Genomic DNA, 20,483 nt, shown 5'->3' on the forward strand with positions numbered 1-20,483 from the left:
CACGGTAGCTGGTCCTCAAGCCATTGAAGTCTTCAACACGTTTGAGTTTGAGGAAGTTGGTGACAGGAATAAGTATGACAGAGTGATTGAAAAGTTTGATGCACACTGTTCACCACAGAAGAACACAGTATATGAAAGGTATGTTTTCCGATCTCGGATGCAGCAACCAGAAGAGACTTTTGATTGCTTTGTGACTGATTTGAAGCTGAAGGCACAGTCATGTGATTTTGGAGAGCTGAAAGATTCTATGGTTCGTGATCAAATTGTGTATGGGATCCATGATAAATGGACTAGAGAACGGCTGCTCAGAGATTCCAAGTTAACTCTGGATGAAGCAGAAAGACTGTGTCATGCGAGTGAGTTAGCCCTGCAGCATGCAAAGACATTTAATGAGACGAGCGTCGCTGCAGTACCTGATAGTGCAAGAATAGCTGTGGTTAAAAAGAAAATGAGGAAGAATATGTCGCAGAAGCCCAGCAATGATGATACAGTGTACTCCTGTAAGCGATGTGGTAGCAGACATGAACCTAGACAGTGTCCAGCTTATGGCAAAAGATGTTTGAAATGCGATGGAAAAAATCATTTTGCCAAACAATGTCTGTCGAAACCCAAACCCAAATCAGTGCATGTAGTTGAAGAGACTGACTTAAGCGAGACTTTCTTTGTGGGCATAGTGTCACTTGAGGATGTAAAAAGTGAGCATAACGAAGCAGAGGACAGTGAGCGATGCTCAGATTATGAAGACACGTGGATTGTTTCACTCCCAATACAAGGAGCTTTGGTGGCACTAAGGATTGATACAGGTGCGCAGGCGAACCTAATCAGCATGACAGAGATCCATGCCATGAAACCAAAGCCCAAAATAATAAAGAAAAGAGTACCTCTAAAAGACTACAATGGAAAGTATATTGAGAGCAGTGGTCAATGCAGGCTTAAAGTGACAATAAAACATAGAGATTATGATGTATTGTTTAATGTTGTTCCAGAAGGTCGTGAATCACTGCTGGGTGGCGTGACATCCAAAAGATTGAACCTAGTAGAAAGAGTGTATCACATCAGCTGTCCAGAAACAGAAAGTGGACAGCGAGGAGCAGTTGACTCCATTGTACAGCATTATGAGGATATCTTCAAAGGTTTGGGATGTCTACCATGCAAATACAGTATCCAGCTGAAAGAGGATGCAAAGCCAGTGATCCATGCACCACGTAGAGTCCCCGCTCCACTGAAGGACCGTTTAAAGAAAGAACTTAACAGGATGTTACAGTTGCAGGTCATTACAAAAGTGGAAGAACCGACTGCGTGGGTAAACTCAATGGTGTGTGTGGATAAAAGGAATAAAAACAATGATTTGAGAATATGCATGGACCCTGGCGATTTAAATCAAGCCATAAAACGTGAGCACTACCAGATACCAAAGCGTGAAGAGATTGCAAGTGAAATGGCAGGCGCCAAATACTTTTCAAAGCTAGATGCAGCACAGGGTTTTTGGCAAATAAAGCTGGACGAGAAAAGTTCAAAATACTGTACTTTCAATACACCTTTTGGCAGGTATAGATTCCTCAGAATGCCATTTGGCATAATCTCAGCATCTGAGATTTTTCATCGTGCCATGGACAACATGTTAGAGGGTTTACAAGGTGTTCGCTGTTATGTTGATGATGTGGTTATATGGGGATCCACCCTACAAGAACATAATGAAAGACTGGTGAAGGTGCTGCAGCGGATGAGGGAGAATGGATTAAAGCTAAATCGTGACAAGTGTCATTTTGGTGTGAAGGAAATAACATTTCTGGGAGACAAATTCTCTGCTGGAGGTATTGAGCCAGATGAAAGAAAAGTAAAAGCCATCGCAACAATGCCACGCCCGACAGATAAGAGAGGTGTGCTCAGAGTGATGGGAATGATAAACTTTGTAGGAAAATTCATACCTAACTTGTCAGTGAGAACATCAGCACTAAGGGAGTTACTTCGTGATTCCATAGAATTTAAATGGTCAGCGAGGCATGAACAAGAATGGAATGATTTAAAAACCACACTGACAACGCGCCCAGTGCTTGCATATTATGATCCAACTAAGAGTCTGAAAATCTCAACAGATGCCTCAAAGGATGGGCTTGGAGCTGTTTTACTTCAAGCTGAAGAGGGGAGTTGGAAACCAGTTGCTTATGCTTCTAGATCCATGACTAAGTCTGAAGCTAGATATGCTCAGATTGAGAAAGAATGTCTCGGACTGGCATATGGACTTGATATTTTTCACTGTTATGTTTATGGTCTTCCTACCTTTACAGTTGAGACAGATCATCGTCCTTTGGTGTCAATCATTAAGAAACATCTGAACGAGATGTCGCCGAGGATTCAACGTCTCATGATGAAACTGCAAAGGTACAGCTTTGACTTGATATACACACCAGGAAAGCATTTAGCTTTAGCGGATGCACTGTCGCGAGCATCAGAGGTGTGTCACGCAAGCTCCACTGAGAAAGAAGTAGACGATCATGTTAATATGATAGTGGAGTCTCTGCCAGTGTCTGACGCAAAGATAAAACAAATATGCGAGGAGACAGCTGCAGACAGGGAGCTGCAAACGGTGATGGAAAATATCCAAGGAGACTGGCCCAAAGGGTCTTGTTCAAAGTATTATCATGTTAGATCGGCGCTCAATGTGGTAGATGGACTGCTGTTGAGAGGCAATAGGATTGTGATACCACATAGTCTGAGACAGCTGATACTTCAAAGAATACATGAGGGACATCTGGGAATAGAAAAGTGTAAAAGGAGAGCTAGAGACACTGTGTACTGGCCTGGCATTAATAAAGACATTGAGACCATGGTCGGAAAGTGTGAAACATGTAACAAGTTTCAGAGCAGACAGGCAAGAGAACCCATGATGATTCCTGAACTTCCTACAGCGCCTTGGAGGAAAGTCGGAACAGATTTATTTCATTTTAATGGGAAAGACTATCTGTTGGTGATAGATTATTACTCTAACTTTCCTGAGATTGCTCTGCTTACAAGTACAACTGCTAATAATGTGATCACACATGTGAAGTCTATCTTTTCCAGGCACGGAATACCTGAAACTGTCATTAGTGACAATGGTCCTTGCTATAATTGCAAAGAATGGCAGAATTTCGCAAGAGAATACGGCTTTAAACATGTCACATCAAGTCCTCAACATCCACAGGCAAATGGCAAGGCTGAAAAAGGAGTGCATATCATCAAGCAGCTTCTGAAGAAGGCTACAGACAGTCGATCAGATCCTTATTTAGCTATGCTGAGCTACAGGACTGCTCCTCTTGACTGTGGTTTATCCCCTGCAGAATTGCTGATGAATCGTAAGCTACACACAACTTTGCCCTGCTATGCAGAAAGCAAGCAGAGTGAAGAAATTATAAAAAAGCAAGAATATCTGAAATGGAAGCAAAAACTGCAATACGACAAGGGAACAAGAGCACTTGGATTGCTTGCAAAGGATGATGTAGTGAGAATCCAAGATCAGAATGCATGGAGCAGGAAAGCCATTGTTCTTCAGGAAGCAGGTCCGAGATCATATGACGTAAGAACTGAAGAAGGTCATGTGTTCAGAAGGAACCGTCGTAACTTGCTGAAGACTAAAGAGACATTTCAGGAGGAACAATATGGTGAGGAAGATGAAAATGTTGATGTGTCACATGCAGAGACAGTGTCTGGTTTAAAACCACTGGATGGACATGAGCATGTGGAGAAAAGTGCAGTTGTTTCAGAACCTGTATTGAGGAGGTCAGAGCCCAGTTAGGCTTAATCTGTAAAGCTATGACTGGATTTGTTTTTATCTTATATTCTGATGGTGTTGAGAGAAAAAAAAATATTGTTGTAATACAAATATGTGTATATGTTGATTCGTGGGACCTATGTTGTCAGAGAAAGGGGGATGTGGTGATGTGTGGGTGTTCATGTGCCAATGGGGTTTTGCCAGTAGGGGGCGCTGTATTTGAGAGGGCTCATGAATGCCTCTATAAAAGAAGACTGACTTGTGAATGAAACAATAAACAATAAAAATGTTTGAAGCAGACGCTCGCGAAACACAAGTGGATGCTGTGTAATTATTCAAAGCTATACGAAGACAACACAGGCACTTGGCAAGGGTGCCCTCTCTCACCCCTCCTATTCGCCATTGCTATCGAGCCTCTTGCAATATGGCTGCGTTCAGAGGATAGATTTAAAGGCATTACAAGGTTCGGTGTGACTCACAAACTCTCCCTTTATGCAGATGACTTGCTCCTATACATTTCTGATCCTCTAAACTCATTCCCGGTGCTTTTTGACATACTGGACCAATATGGTACACTGTCAGGATATAAGGTCAATTATCAAAAAAGCGAGTTGCAACCCCTCAATTCCCTGGCCAGAGCTCTTCCCCACTCAATAGTGCCTTTTAAGTGGACAGAAACTGGATTTAGATATTTGGGGGTTTTTATTTCCTCTTCTATACATAAAATGATGAGGGAGAATTTTCTATCCCTACTAGAAAATGTTGGGAAAGATTGTGACTGTTGGACTTCTCTACCATTGTCAGTGGCAGGGAGAGTTAACCTGATAAAGATGAGTGTCCTCCCAAAATTCTTGTATCTTTTTCAACATGTCCCGATTCTTCTTACCAAGGCATTTTTTGACAAGTTAGAAAAGATTCTGTCACATTTCATATGGGGAGGGAAACAAGCTAGTCGCAAGTCTATTCTTCAGTCCACTAAAAGTGACGGTGGTCTTGGTCTGCCCAATTTTAGACACTACTATTGGGCAGCTAACATACAAAAACTTTTATATTGGGTTCATAACGACCCCCTTGCAACAGCCTGGGTACAAATGGAAACTGCATCTAGCTGTTACTCATTATCATCAATACTCAGCTCACCACTCCCTTTTTCTCCAACCTTTGTTGGGGATAATCCAATAGCTAAGGAAACGGTAACTATTTGGCAATAGTTCAGAAAATACTTCGGGCTACTTGGACCGTCTTTGCTAACGCCTTTATCAAAAAATTTTAATTTTGTACCTTCAAACACTGATGCGGCCTTTAGCAGTTGGAAAGATAACGGACTTAGGACTGTTAAGGACTTGTACAGTCAGGACACCTTTCTATCTTTTGCTGACCTATCGTCTAAATACAACCTGCCTAATTCCAACTTTTTTCGTTATCTTCAGGCTAGAAATTTTGTAAAAACGCAGTTCCCTCACTTTCCCAATCGGCCTCCAGAAACAAATCTGGATATCCTGCAGACGAACCCTCATCAAAACAGACTGATATCAGCCTTGTATAAAATACTAGATGCTTTGGTCCCCAAATCCATTTCTCATATTAAGCTGAGATGGGAGGAAGAGCTTCAGACAACCCTGCCAGAACAGCAGTGGGATTGTGCTTTGAAATTGATTCACTCGTCCTCAATTTGTGCTCGTCATACTTTGATTGAGTGCAAGGTGGTCTATAAAGTACACTATACAAACGCAAAATTATCTAAAATCTATCCAACCATCAGTGATGCCTGTAGCAGATGCGGACTATCGCCTGCCAACCATGTCCACATGTTTTGGTCTTGTTCGAAACTGAGTGCATTTTGGAGGAATATATTCGACACACTTAGCCAAGCATATGGCCAGACTGTCCTTCCTAACCCACTCTCCGCAATTTTTGGCATTCCTCCCGACTTGAACTTATCTGGTCCCCTCAAACAGGCCCTAGCCTTTACCACTTTACTGGCCCGGAGGCTTATTCTGTTGAAGTGGAAGCTTCCCCACCCCCCAACTCATGATCATTGGGTGAGAGATGTACTCTTTAACTTAAAGTTGGAAAAACTTAGATTCTCTCTAAAAGGTTTGTTACACCCCGGCCTAGGCAACCGGGGTGCAACGTAGAAAAATAAAGATAAAGAAAGTAAAACCACGAAGGCTCTCCACCAAAATCCCAAAACAAAAATATCCCATAACGAAAGTATTTACAACAGACTATTTATTTATAACAAAACACCAAACTATTTACAACGGGGGAGATCGCGACCATGACACACTGAAACACAGGGTTTAAATACATAGAGGGAGCAATCAGGGAATGGACAACAGGAGGGAAACACAGCTGGGGCAAATCAGAACTGACGAGACAAGAAAGCGTAAACTGAAAACACTGAGATAAGACAGACTTTCAAAGTAAAGCAGGAAACACATTACAGTCACGCCTAAAACAAAACACTGACAACACCGAATCGTAACAGTTCCCCCCACCCAAAAATCAAACATTTAACACCAAGTGAAAAGTTTGATCCAGACAGATGAAGCCGATGAAGGCTGGAGCGGTCCCACTGACCCTCCAGCAGACGACGAAGGCTGGAGCAGTCCCACGGACCCTCCAGCGAAGGCGGATGAAGGCTGGAGCGGTCCCACGGACCCTCCAGCGACGACAAAGGCTGGGGCGGTCCCACGGACCCTCCCCTCAGCGAAGGCAGACGAAGCTGATGAAGGCTGGAGCGGTCCCACTGACCCTCCAGCAGACGACGAAGGCTGGAGCGGTCCCTCGGACCCTCCAGCAGAAGCGGATGAAGGCTGGAGCGGTCACTTGGACGCTCCAGCGAAGGCGGATGAGCAGCTCACCAGCTGCACACATGGACACGCAGCCCGCCAGCTGCACACACGGACACGCAGCCCACCAGCTGCACACACGGACACGCAGCCCACCAGCTGCACACACGGACACGCAGCCCACCAGCTGCACACACGGACACGCAGCCCACCAGCTGCAGAAGGCTGGAGCGGTCCCTCGGATCCTCCAGCGAAGGCGGACGAAGGCTGAAGCGGTCCCTCCAACGGACCCTCCAGCGAAGACGGACGAAGGCTGATGAAGGCTGGAGCGGTCCCACTGACCCTCCAGCAGACGACGAAGGCTGGAGCGGTCCCTTGGACCCTCCAGCGGAGACGGACGGCTAAAGCGAAGGCAGATGAAACTGATGAAGGCTGGAGCGGTCCCACTGACCCTCCAGCAGACGACGAAGGCTGGAGCGGTCCCTCGGACCCTCCAGCGAAGGCGGATGAAGGCTGGAGTGGTCCCACGGACCCTCCAGCGAAGGCGAATGAAGGCTGGAGCGGTCCCACGGACCCTCCAGCAGACGACAAAGGCTGGGGCGGTCCCCGGACCCCCCAGCGAAGGCAATCCCGGACGAGCCCCCATATGTTACACCCCGGCCTAGGCAACCGGGGTGCAACGTAGAAAAATAAAGATAAAGAAAGTAAAACCACGAAGGCTCTCCACCAAAATCCCAAAACAAAAATATCCCATAACGAAAGTATTTACAACAGACTATTTATTTATAACAAAACACCAAACTATTTACAACGGGGGAGATCGCGACCATGACACACTGAAACACAGGGTTTAAATACATAGAGGGAGCAATCAGGGAATGGACAACAGGAGGGAAACACAGCTGGGGCAAATCAGAACTGACGAGACAAGAAAGCGTAAACTGAAAACACTGAGATAAGACAGACTTTCAAAGTAAAGCAGGAAACACATTACAGTCACGCCTAAAACAAAACACTGACAACACCGAATCGTAACAGGTTCTATTAGGGAATTTAACAAAATCTGGAAATCATTTCTCTTGCTGGTGGACACCATTACTTTACTTCCTGAGTCTGAAGTGAACTGAGTGAAGCTACATTATAATGGGGTTTTTTTGGGGGGTTTTTTGTTTTGTCTTTTTTTGAATCTTATTTATACCTTATCTATTTGTTTTTCCTTTTGTTTTGTTTGGTCCTTTCTCTGCTTTTGTTTTCTCTGTTTTTGCTTTGTTTGTTTTTGTTTGTTTGTTTGGTTGTGGGGTGGGGGGGGTGGTTGTGGTTGTTGTTGTTTTTTGGGGGTTATGCTTGTTATGTGTATGGGTCCTGAGATGTTGTTTTTTTTATATTTTTTTTTTATTTTTTTTGTGTGTGTGTGGGCAGAGACTGGTTCTCTGCGGTGTTTTGTCTAGTGTGGACCTGGTAGGGGGAGAATTCGGGTTGGGGGGTTGGAGGGTATAATGGACATACCACTGTTCTGAAATCAAGATTGACTTAGCTGTTGCTAACTTTGTATGTCATTGTTGAAATCAATAAGACAAAGTTGGAAGAAACATGAGGATTTTCCTGGAAAACTCTCTTTCATGGTTGACAAATAATGGGAAGTGGGGGGGTTGTTTTATTGCCACAGAACGTATAAAACACTGATGTCACCCACAGGTTTGTGAAGTCCTGTTTTGAAGCTTTGAGATGAGATCTTGGCATTTGGAAACCAGATATTGCAACAAGGGGTTGATCTGACTGAAATGACACACTCACTAACTAATTTAGATTTTTTTAGTTTCGATTCTAATTATGCAAACTGCAGAATTCTTACCCTTTCACTCCACTCATTTGTTAGCTCAACTCAGGGTCCGTTATGTTTTTTCTTTTTACATTCTTCTTTGTTAGATGGCATCATTTGATATTTTTCTGACATCTCTTATCATTTCTATGCTGATGACATTCAGCTGTGTATGTCTTTACAGCCTCAACAGTTGACTTTGAATACACTGTCCACCTTATGTGACTGCTTACCACAGATAAGTGAGAAGACTTATGCATGACTATCGTTCCTCCAGAATCAGTCAGACTCTTGTTTGTTTTTGCTCATCTGCTGAGTCTGTGTTTGTAGTCTTGATGTAATATTTTATCCTTTGACTCACATGAAAAATGTATTTCACATTTCTATTTCTTTCTTTTAAGGAACAACTCCAAACTTCGATCTAACTCAGCTGAACTGGGGAAATATTTTCATGCATTTGTGTCATCATGCCGACATTAATGCATTGCCCTCTTTATCGTCTTAGACAAATCATCTCTTTCACACCTCCAAGAGAAACAAAATGCTGCTGCCAGACTCATAACTCCTTAAAGTGGTAAGTGAGCTCATATTTCTCCGGTTTTGTACTCTTCACACTAGCTCATTTGGTTTTAGAACATCATTAAAAATACTAAATAGGTGACTCTGTGAAAGCTTAGAATGATTTTACAAAATCAATGAAATTTTTCATTCAACATCATCTGAAACCACTACTTAGCCCATAAACTTGCCTGGAAAGAGTTTTCAGAAGAGGGATCAGAGGGCAGTTTTCCCATAGATTTCTACAGTACTGCAAGTCTTTTGGCAGCCACAGGTATCACCCCCTGGTGCCCATGAAAAATAATGCTGTTTTCCAGCAATTGCAATTTGGATTCACGTTTTACACCTGGAAGATACGTCTGTCTTTTATTCTGCCCATAGCTATTGCTTTGCAGTCATAAAATGGAGGTTGTACTGGTACCGAAAAAAGAAGAATTATTCATAACACACGTGAAAAGACCCAGGAAAACCGAGTTAACGATAAAAACGATAACAAAATAATGCTAAAAACCGATAAAAACCCTGATTTCACACCTGAGCCTCAACTCTTGCGGCCCGGTACCAAACGACTCACGGACCGCTACCGGTCCGAGGCCCGGGGGTTGGGGACTGCTGATGTAGAGTAAAGAGTAAAAAGTGAGTAGCTCTGAAAAACTGCCAAGGTTCAATGCTGATTAGTTAAACTCAGAACAAACCCTTATTTTCTTAAAACCAACAACCTAGCATGGTTGCTGGTTTGATATAGGTGTCTTAAACACCAATATCAACCAGCAACATTCATTTACTTGCCTGGCCCAAGCAGAGAAAAGGCAGCTAATAATATTATAATAATATTATCACTAATTTCCCACAGCTTTCTCACATGGAGCCTGCAGAAAGAGCTTCATCCACGTTCCCGTTACTATGATGGGAATTCTCTGTTTGGACAGTTACCTGTGGTGCTCTCACATGAGCTTAATTGGACATCCCACAGACTTTAAAGTGCAGAGCTGGCAGGTTAAAGGCTATATGCATCTGCAAATATGCCTATAATGGATATTAACCCCCTTTTGGACCATGTTATCAAAACCTGACTATTAATGAGGTGTGCAGAATTAAAATTTAAGCCTAACTGTACTGGGTAGCACTGAGTTCAAAAAGAATATTATGGTCAGTAAATATAATATTTGTTGTTTTTTGTGCTTGTGCTGTTACCATCATGAAACACAGCAACTGAGGACACATTGACTTACTTGGCGTTTTCGTCACACACACCTCCACAGGCGTCATCTTTGATCTCTGAGACACATAACACACACACACAGGTTTCAGGTGATGACAGGTCAGAGAAAATATGTGTGGTTAAAATTTAATTGTTCCTTTGTATAGACGTCTTACCTAGAGAGCAGGAGGCTCCTTTCCAGCCTTTATAACACACACACCTGCCACTTCCTGTCAGACCATCCTCACACTTCCCGTTGGCACAATTACACTCTGCAACACACACAGTACAACTCATAACTCCCTCCTTGACTTTATTTAGTTAATGAAGTGTTAGTCACAGGTCTGTTAGCTTTATGAGATTATTTTGGTTTGCTAATAACAGATTTATTAGCAAACTTGAAGCTGGTTTTCTCTGTCCTTGCTGCCTGATCAAAGCATCAAACCCCTGCAGCTACTCCTGCAGTATGGATGAGTTTTTCAAGAAAAAATACCATTTGATTTTCAGTTGTGGCAAACCTGTCACCTACTAGCTTTGCCTGGTGAATGTCTTGATGCATGCTCAATCATCCAGCGAAGGAAATCACAAAAAGTTGTTTCTGTTCATCAGGACATCACGTTTTCAGTGGGAGAAACTTTTTTCACTTGTGTTTCAGTCATTGAAGCAGTGGAGGTTGTTCGTAAGAGGTTACAGGATGACCCCAATCTCAGCAACAGGACCACTCTCAGCACCAACCAAGTGTGTTTGCTTTTGGAACTGTGTCTTCATTCCACATATTTCACATACAAAGGTCAGTGCTACAGGCAGAAACATGGGTGTGCCATGGGTTCCCCAGTTTCACTCATTGTGGCTAATTTGTACATGGAAGAAGTGGAAAAGAGGGCTTTGCTATCCTACCCTGGAACACCACCAAGTCATTGGTTCAGGTTTGTGGATGACACCTGGTTTGAAAATCAAATCTAAGGGCGTACCACAATTCACGGATCACAGTAAATCGGTGGACCAACACATCAAATTCACTCGGGAAGATATGAAAAATGAGACTGTGAGATTTCCATCAGTAAGTCTATCAGGAGACATTTAAAGTTAACGTGTACTGTATACCTATGCATATGGATCAGTATTTAAGGTTTGGGTCTCATTATTGATTGGAGCACAAACTTGGTGTCATCGGGATGCAACACAGAGCAAACACCATCTCCACAGACAGCACGGCTGGAAACAGAAGAACATCACATCAAGAAGGCCCTGAGTAAATGTGGTTATCTCAGCTGGACATTTATCAAAGCTGGGAAGGCGCTTAAAGAAAGCTCCAACCCATTCAGGAGAGAAGGACAACTGCTGCAAAAGCAAAAACCTGTAGTGATCCCTTATGTGTCTGGAGTATCGGAACAGTTGAGATGCTTTTTTTTTTTTTTTTTTTTTTTTTTTAAACGCCGCATCTTTGCGGCTTTTAAACCCCAAAATATGCTGCGCCAAAAATCCACGTGGATCGGGTCCCCCGACACAAACAGAGTAATATAGTGTACACTGTTAAGTGCCAGGAGGATTGCCATAATATATACATCAGGGAAACCAAACAGCCTCTGGCTGAACGGATGGCACAACACAGAAGAGCTACCTCGTCCGGCCAGGACTCCGCAGTCTATTTACACCTGCAGGCCAGTGGACACTCTTATAGTGACACATCTTGGACAGGGAGGAACGCTGGTTTGAGCGGGGAGTCAAAGAGGCCATTTACTTGAAAAGGGAAAGACCATCTCTGAATCGAGGAGGGGGTCAAAGGGTACATCTTTCACCATCTTACAATGCTGTGATTGCAGCCATTCCTCAACTCTCTGTGAATGGTACTCATGGCCATTGATCAACTGTTGTTGATCAGTGATCAATAATCAATGGTCATGACAATTTGCATGTTAATGATCAAGAAACCGGCCTCACTAGCCTATTGTTTATCAGTGGTGCTAGTTTTGAGCAATGAGCTTTTGCCAATTTCTATATTTTTAAGTCACATGATTGTAGTCCAAAGTGTTGCATAAACAATGACTTGGCCAAGATTATGTCAATTAGAAATCACTGTAGTCAGATGTAACAGGACTCAAACCTTGCAAAAAGTTTCACTTTGGTCTCATCACTCCACAGAATATTTTCCCAAGAGTCCTAGGGATCATCAAGATGTTTATTTGGCAACAATCCTTTATGTTCTTTTTGGCCAGCAGTGCGTTTTTCCTTGGAGCTCTCCCCTTGATGCCATTTGTCTAGATTGGCATGAAGATGAAGGTGCTCAGGGCAGAGCTGTTTACTCCTTCACATTGAAAGGAGCCAGTCGAGGTGGTTCAGGTATTTAACTAGGATGCCTCCTTGATGGCTACTAGCGGAGGTCTTTGGTGGAGGTCCAACCTGGAGGAGACCCCCGATCTCACAGCTCATGTCAGGGTTTGCACAGGAGTGGGTGAGGGAGATCTAAGATGGATGGATCCTTTGTTGTTGTTCACAGGGCTGTTAGTATTATAGATTTTTTTTAGCTGTGTAAGACTGTGTCTCAGAAGCTCAGTTTTTGTTATAATCAGAAGCTGGGGACTAGGAATGCCGTTAGCACTTGAATGATTTTATAAACAGCCCTAAAATGATGATGTAGAAAATCTAGCAAACATAGTTAAACAGCATTGATTTTGACATGTCGAGTCTCGTTTGTCTCTTCTCCACATCTACAGTCAATACACCTAAATATTTATTTAGCTGTTTTTCCACCGTCACCGGGTAACGCCCCCTTGTGACAAATATAAAATATGGCAGACAGGAAATGCTTCACTCTGTGTGTGTGTGTGTGTGTGTGTGTGTCTCTGTGTTTGTGCGTGTGTGTGTCTGCATGTTGCTCACTGGAGGAGCAGTTAACTCCGTATCTCCCCGGCTCACAGTCCTCACACGCAGTTCCATGGAAACCCTCGTAGCACTGGCACTCGCCATTGCCATGGTTACCATCATGACACTCCCCGTGATTGGAGCACCAGCTGCCGACGTCTCCGGGGCATTTGAAGCACTCGTGGCCATAGTAACCGGGGCAACAGGAGTGATCCTGCAGGGCAGACAAATCCATGACATCATCATTATTATTATGATGATGATGATGATGATGCTGATGATTATTATTATTATTATTATTATTGAATTTAAAACATGTACACAATGTTGTGTCAGTGATGACGGGTGTTTCTAGCTGATTATTATGCATTTATCAGGTTTCATCAGACCCTTATGAAAAGAGCCATAATGTTTATGGAAATAAGTTTGAGCAGACCATAGTGGTCCGGAGACATTTGATGACACAGCCCAGCACAGACTTCCTCCTGGATCCGACCCGCTTCCTGTACCTACAGTTGGGTTGCATGTTGGCTGGAAACTGTTTTTTGATCTGCAGCATAAAGATTACACCAACATCAGGAATCATCAACATAAACAGGCAGAAGTGAATAAAAGAGCCTGAAATGCTGAAAAACACTAAACAGAAAAACCCGATGACTTTAAGAACAGCGACACGCGTCATACAATTACAACCCTGCTCCCTTTCAGGTCCCTTTTGTAAAGTCTGAATGCGTTAATTTTGGGGTCATTTTTAAAGCTGTTAAAATTACTTTTGGAAAAGCTTGAGTTTCAGTTATTATGTCCACCCCACGAACTATAACAGTTTTCTTACTGGTTTGTGATAGAAAATGCATCGGGGTGGTCCATCACAGTCTGTACATCTTCCCTGGAGACAGAAAGGAGAACAGAGAGGCTGGAGTAACTCTGACAAACAAACATCCATCTATCCCATCCCTTCTCTCTATCCTTACCTCGACCTGCAGGTAGGTCATTTTGCTGCATCTGTTGCGGCGGACTTTGAGGACCTGAGGGAGCGTTATGATGACTCCGTTCTGGGTTACTGTGACGCTCCCGTCAAGAGGAATGTCATTCACAACTGTCTGGAGTTCAAGAGAAGAAGAAACACACCAATCTTTTTTTTTACAATGAATCTTTTACACAAAACAAAAATAACGATCATCTTAGCTTAGGGAGTCAGTTGACAGTGGTTCTTTGGTCTGCTTCTGCACTACAGGAAATACTGTTGTTGAGCAGTAGTGGTGTGCGGATTGATACTGAAATATCTATTCTTCCGATACCAGCAATTTATGTTCTAGAATCGATTCTCATATTATAATATCGATATTTTAGTGCTCTGGGGTAAATTTGTAGTTTTTCCATTAAAATGAACGCAGTGGAAAGAAACTATATAATTTGGATCGTCTAATTTGGAAGGAACTACTTCCTCTTACGCCTTTCATAGTCATATGTGAAATACGGCTGTATAAATGTGTCCCAGCCCCTGGCGTGCACACTCACAACAATGGCTAAGAGCAAACAGGACGTGTGTGGACCTGTTTTACCTCCACAAACAGCCAAGACGCGGTTTGTGATATATGTGGCAAGACAGTGAGGTGTTGTGGCAACACCACTGACCTCGTCAAACACCTTGGAGTAAATCATATCACAGAATATGATGAGCTTATGTTGAGGCGAACTGAAGAGGAGGAGAGGGGCAGGTGCTGCTAGGGCGAGACAGACGTCTCTCGCAGAGTCCTTTAGTGCTGCAGGCAGGCAACATGCTCAAATAGCTCACAACGTCAGGTTTTTTTTTTTTATTTCTATATGATTATTCTGCATGATTAAACAATAAAAACAAGTTGTCTGATGTCCTCTAATCATTATGAAGCAATATGGTTATGTTATTATTACAATTACATAATACAATTATATATTGTATTATGAAATACAATGAAACAAGTTTTTGTACAGAGTATCGGTATCGGATCAGTATCGCCGATACCACCCTGAATTTTACTTGGTATCGGATCGGAAAGGAAATCAGTGGTATCGCACATCACTATTGAGCAGGAGTTCAAAGTCAGTGTAATCCATCATTACACTGACTTTTTACTTGTCAATTAAAAGGTCAGCACATTCTGAAGGAAAACTCCGCCATACTGTCTATTTTATTCTAAATTTGATCGTAATTTAGAAAATGAAAATAATGCTGCACTAAATTTGACTTAAAACTAACACCTGAGACCAAAAACTAATGAGGAAAACACTTACTAACTGAACAGATCAAAAAAGCAGCAGGTACATTTTCCCACAGAACTCAATGCAATTGGACTTAGTTTTACAACCAAGCGATGCCCTCTGATGCCCTCACTAGCGAGAATGTCCATTTTTATGGTGAATATTTTCTATTTTCCATTCTATTATATTTCCATTTTCCAATTTTCACAAATTTCAACATCAGCAGAGTCTTTCTCCCCGTGGTTACGGAGCCACTCATTCCCTGCTGCCTTTTCTTCCTATGTCACTGTATGTCTCGTCTTACCTTTTTTAAATCTGCTAGTTTGCCTTCTGGATGTTTACGTTTTAGCACTCATTAATTGTGAGGTAATGGTAGAAAAATGGGGCTTTATATGGAGCTGGATAAAAAGCTCAACACAACAACCCAGGCAGAAAATTATTTCAGTTTTTATTACATGACATTATTGTGCAGCTCCTGGCAAATTACAAGGTTACATTACCTTAGTTGTCGTTAAACTAAAGTATAAAATCATTTTATACTTTTACTGAGAACTTCTGGGAAAAACACGACCTAGACTACTTTTGTCCTTACAGTTGGTTTATTGTGTTACTACCACTGCAGTGTCATGCTGCTGTTTCTACAAATTAAGAAGTCTCTTAAAAATGACAGTAGCTCTTATAAATCCTGCTGCCTGGAAGCTGCAGGTATTAAGAAGATCTTACTCAGTATTTCTTCTATGTTGTCAGAAATATCATTATTGTAAATTTTCTTTGAATATAATGATATAATTGTGAGGCTGTATGACCCACCACTAGTTTCATGGCTGGTGTCAGTGCAGTTATTGTTACCTGGTTGTTGTTGTCCAAGTGGAACTGGACCTGGTACTCAGTTCCAAGCAGAGTGCTTTTCAGTGTGCCATCAGGCAAGCGGTCAGGGAAGAGCAGCTCATTAAGAATCACATGGTACTTGAACACATCAGAGTCCTGGACAGATGGAAGACAGAGGATTTATTTATAGCCAAAGACAAGAGTTGCAGTGGATCATCTCACCAGCAGGAAGAGAAAATAGGAGTGGACATGATGGTCAACTACAAAAAAATTGTTAATGCAACAAACATTTCACTTTATACACAAATTAGAGTTTTGTTATAAACAGTATGTAAGTATCTAAGATAAGCTCTTAGTAGCCCATCTTTAAGATACTGTAGTTCAAACACAGCAGACCAACATAAAAACATCCTGTGCCAAATTAATACATAGCCTGGTTTATAGACATCAATTCTCTTTCAGATATTTCCTTCCTCTCCTGACAGGGAGATATCTGACACAAAAAGGTGATTCATTATTTTGGTCAGTACAAACAAACCACCTTAGTACCATTGTTTGCTGGGAATGCTCACTTCATTTTGCGTTATATGAAACAGCTCAATTATTATTTGATGTGGATGTTCGTAATGTGTGTCAGTCTGAATTTCACCACTTTATTCGTTTAGGTTGCACAATCCACATGTTGTGATGCCAATAAATGTTTTCACATAGTTCACATACGTAAATAATATTAAAGGTACTTTTTGTAATTTCCCTCTGCAGATTTTGGGTTAATGTTCACCACCAGGAGGTGCTGTTTTACCAGTGGATGCATTGAAATATTTTTGCACTTATGCTGCCATTTAATTTGTAATATTTTTTTTTCACCCTCCCTCAGTTTCTCAAGAAGGTTTGCCTTTTTTTGTAAATAAGAAATTAAATAATAGTTATACTGACCCGCTGTACCAGTTAATGGCTTTTGTGCAACTGGTGTTACACAAATATACAGCCCAGATGTTTTAAACTCAGCTGATATTCTAACACCTAATGATCGTTACATAAATGTTTTTGGACATAAACTAAGAGTGGTTGCTCCTTCACATTTTGTTAATAGATTTAGCTCCCATTTTTAAAAATGGGAAATGTATAAATACTTTAAAGGTTGTATAAAACAACCTTTAAAGTATCCATTTTCTTGACAAGTGTTTGGAGGTTTTGCAGAATAGCAGCTGTCCACTGAATTATATTATTGACCTACCAGGATGGAGGTGTTAGTCCTGCTAAGATGCTGCCTTATAGCCTCATCTGTTGGCAGCAGAAGTGTAAATGACTCAGTAAGATTTGAAGACAGGTTGTACATCTGAGAGAAAACACACAGGAAGTTAATTAAATGTAATAATAATAATAAGAAGAAGAATAAAACAAGATTAAAAATAAAAAAGGATTACATCTTATCACATGATGCTGAGATCAGACAGACTTACCAGAACATACTCTCTGAAAAGCGTGAAGTTGGAAGAGGAGTTTAGGAAAGCCATAAGTGTGGGAGGCTCAGGTGGGCAGTCTGAGAGAGGCGGAGCCAGAGTCTGACAACAGACAGACAGAGAGAAAGGTGCTCTGTATGTGTAGATGGGGAGAGAGTAAACTAATATGCTAATAATGTTATTTATTCACATCATTATTTGCTCTGCATGAAAAAAATCTGTATTTATTTCTTTTCATTTCACTGTAAAGATTCACGTGTACCTTGTCTATGAAGTGGAGATAGCCATTGATCGCAGGTAGGTTGGGGGTGAGGATGGATGCTTTTCCAATTTGGATGACCTGAAACACGTGTGCACACACACACACACACACACACACACACACACAGCCCAAAAGGTAAGGTACAATAAAATGGATCCAAAACAATAATGGTACTGACTGAAAAGTTATTCTTATAGATTTTCCTATTAAAGAATTAAAATGACAGAATGATTTTGATTGAAAGATTGACTGAATTGATTGAATGATTGAAATGATTTTTCTCTCTAATTTTGTTAAAGTATACCACATTTGTCTGTAAGCGCCAGTTTAAAGAGGATAAAATGCAAATCATTTCCATAGAAACTAGTTATATCTAACATGAATGTAGTGACATGAATACCCTTGTACACCTGCAGTTTCTACATCAGGCAAACCTTGTGAACACAAAAAATCTGAGTAAACCCACCAGAATGTGTAGTTATGTGGTGAGACACAACTGACCCACTCTTACCCCACTGCTGTTGCTGATCTCCCACTGAGTGGGTAGGTTTAGGGTTGGCAGTCTTTTGCCCACCATACTGCCCAGATCTTCCACAGAGTAGATCCCCTTCAACACGTGGGCCCTGCAACCAAAGGGAGCAGTAAATAAATGAAAAGTTTTCTAAAACACACAACACGCTCCAGGATCCTGTCAGCAAAGGACATGTGATCTATCAGATCAGCAGTTCCTAATTTAAACAGTACAGAAATGTTTAATTTTTACAGTCTTTCAGATGCACCACCAACATCTTTACTGACACAACTATCAGTGAGGGAAATGCTTATTTGAACTCCTGCTGAATTTGTAAGTTTGCTCAATTACAGAAGACCTGGTAGTTTCATTTTAATTGAGACAGAGAGAGAATCCAGAAATATAAAAGAAAAAAACACAGAGTACATGAAACTCGCATGTCACTGAATGGAATAAGTAATTCATCACCAAGCAAAATATGACTTAGTACTTGGCGAAGAAACCTTTGTTGGCAAGCCAAATGGTAACTTGTAGTTGGTCACCAGGTTTGCACAGATCTCAGCAAGGACTTTGGCCCACCCCTCATTACAGAAACATTCTAAATCCTTTTTGTTTCTTGGATGCTGCTTGCCAACACAAAGCTTCAGCTCCCTCCTGACCAGAAAAACAGCCCCAAAGCATGATGTTACCACTTATGTGCTTAACTGTGGGGATGGTATTCTTTGAGTGACCCTCAGTATTTCTCTTCCTCAAACACAGCGGGTTGATTTGATTTTGGTTTAATCTGACCACAGCTCTTTGTCTCAAACCTTCTCTGAATCATTTAAAGGTTCATTGACAAACTTAAGACTGACGTGTACGTGTGCCTTTTTGAGCAGGGTGACCTTGTGGGTGCTGCAAGATCTCAGTTATGGCACAGTGAGTAACCATTGCTGTTCTTGGTGTCTGTGGTTGCTACTGCCTTCAGATCATTAACAAGCCCCTCCCACATAGTTTTAGGCTAATCCACCTAAAGATCATCTTCACCCCATTAGGCAAAATATTACATGGAGCTCCAGACTGAGGGTGATTCCTAATCACATTTCTATTTTTCTTCTATTTTCTATCATATCTGAATAATTTTTCAGTTGTCGTCTTCACACCAAGCTTCTTGCTGATGGCCTTGTAGTCCATTCCAGCCTTGTGCAGGTCTACAATATTGTCTTCCTTTGGCAGATAAGGAGTTAAAATCAGGAATCTCTGTAATTGATTGATTGTAATATTTTTGCCACATGGGCATAGAGCCAATCTGTGGGAGCCAGAATTTTGGCTGGGTTATGGAGGATTGCATTTAGTTAGGTATGAATATAGGTGAAATGCTATAGGTGAAATGCAGCACCACTTAATCTGGGCAACTGACCTTTCAATATCAGTTGGACAATGGGGAAGAGGGCGATGGGCTGGGGGTTCATATAATTAATAAATATTATGCTATACATTTAAATACAAAGATCAGATAGCAAATATCCATGAACACTATACTGATATAATACCCAAATACTTTACATACCGATCTGTAGAACAAGAGATTAACATTAAACTGTGCTTCTCTGTGGCAGCTCACCTGCCTCACCTGTTGTGAAATACTATTGGCTACTGACTGATTATCTGTATGTGTTGGGTATAACTAAATAATTATCAGTCACTGCTGCTGTGTCTTATGCATAAATGGATCTCTGTCTTTGGAGACACACCTATGGATCATATGAGGATTCAAGTATTTAATAAACTCAAACAGCTGTAAGCAGTGTGAAAAGATAAGGTAAGGTAAAAGCACATCGCACATGCCTAAGGCGTGATAGTCAGCAATTCAGGTAATATGTAAATGTGGGCACAAGCAGAATACAGCTCAGGCTTCTTATTCTCCAGGCTAATGTGGAGAGGAGACGCCTTTTAAGCAAAGTAAGATTTCCTCTGGCCACATGCTGCCCATATCTGCCAAATCTCAAGCGAATTATACTGTATCCCTTTAAATCATTCTATCTCTGTGATTCATTAAGAAAACGATCATACAGACCTTAAACTAGATTGTGGTGTTAGATAAATGAGTCACTGTCTATAGCTGTCTCATCAAATTTACAATGGCCTGGAGAAAACTCTGGAAATACTCATTTCCATGAGGAGTCTCAGGTCGTTTGGAGTGGAGGGCCCACTCC

General features: G+C 41.7%; 1 protein-coding gene across 2 annotated transcripts in view; it reads right to left on the bottom strand.

The window, feature by feature from the left end:
* Window positions 1-20,483, bottom strand: part of stab1 (stabilin 1) — a 185,484-nt gene that overhangs the window by 117,554 nt on the left and 47,447 nt on the right. For both annotated transcript variants that reach the window (XM_085407157.1, XM_085407156.1), the window contains 11 exons: window positions 18,289-18,400; window positions 17,778-17,855; window positions 17,516-17,617; window positions 17,290-17,391; window positions 16,074-16,208; window positions 13,958-14,086; window positions 13,819-13,872; window positions 13,423-13,536; window positions 13,005-13,200; window positions 10,301-10,396; window positions 10,156-10,201 (listed from right to left, as the gene is read on the bottom strand). In XM_085407157.1, coding sequence (XP_085263283.1) covers window positions 10,156-10,201; window positions 10,301-10,396; window positions 13,005-13,200; window positions 13,423-13,536; window positions 13,819-13,872; window positions 13,958-14,086; window positions 16,074-16,208; window positions 17,290-17,391; window positions 17,516-17,617; window positions 17,778-17,855; window positions 18,289-18,400 — 1,164 coding nt within the window. The remainder of the gene's footprint in view (window positions 1-10,155; window positions 10,202-10,300; window positions 10,397-13,004; window positions 13,201-13,422; window positions 13,537-13,818; window positions 13,873-13,957; window positions 14,087-16,073; window positions 16,209-17,289; window positions 17,392-17,515; window positions 17,618-17,777; window positions 17,856-18,288; window positions 18,401-20,483) is intronic.

This window comes from Rhamphochromis longiceps, linkage group LG5 (genome assembly GCF_057381845.1).
Source record: "Rhamphochromis longiceps isolate RC_006_pf linkage group LG5, R_longiceps_female_GT1.1, whole genome shotgun sequence".
Classification (NCBI taxonomy): domain Eukaryota; kingdom Metazoa; phylum Chordata; class Actinopteri; order Cichliformes; family Cichlidae; genus Rhamphochromis; species Rhamphochromis longiceps.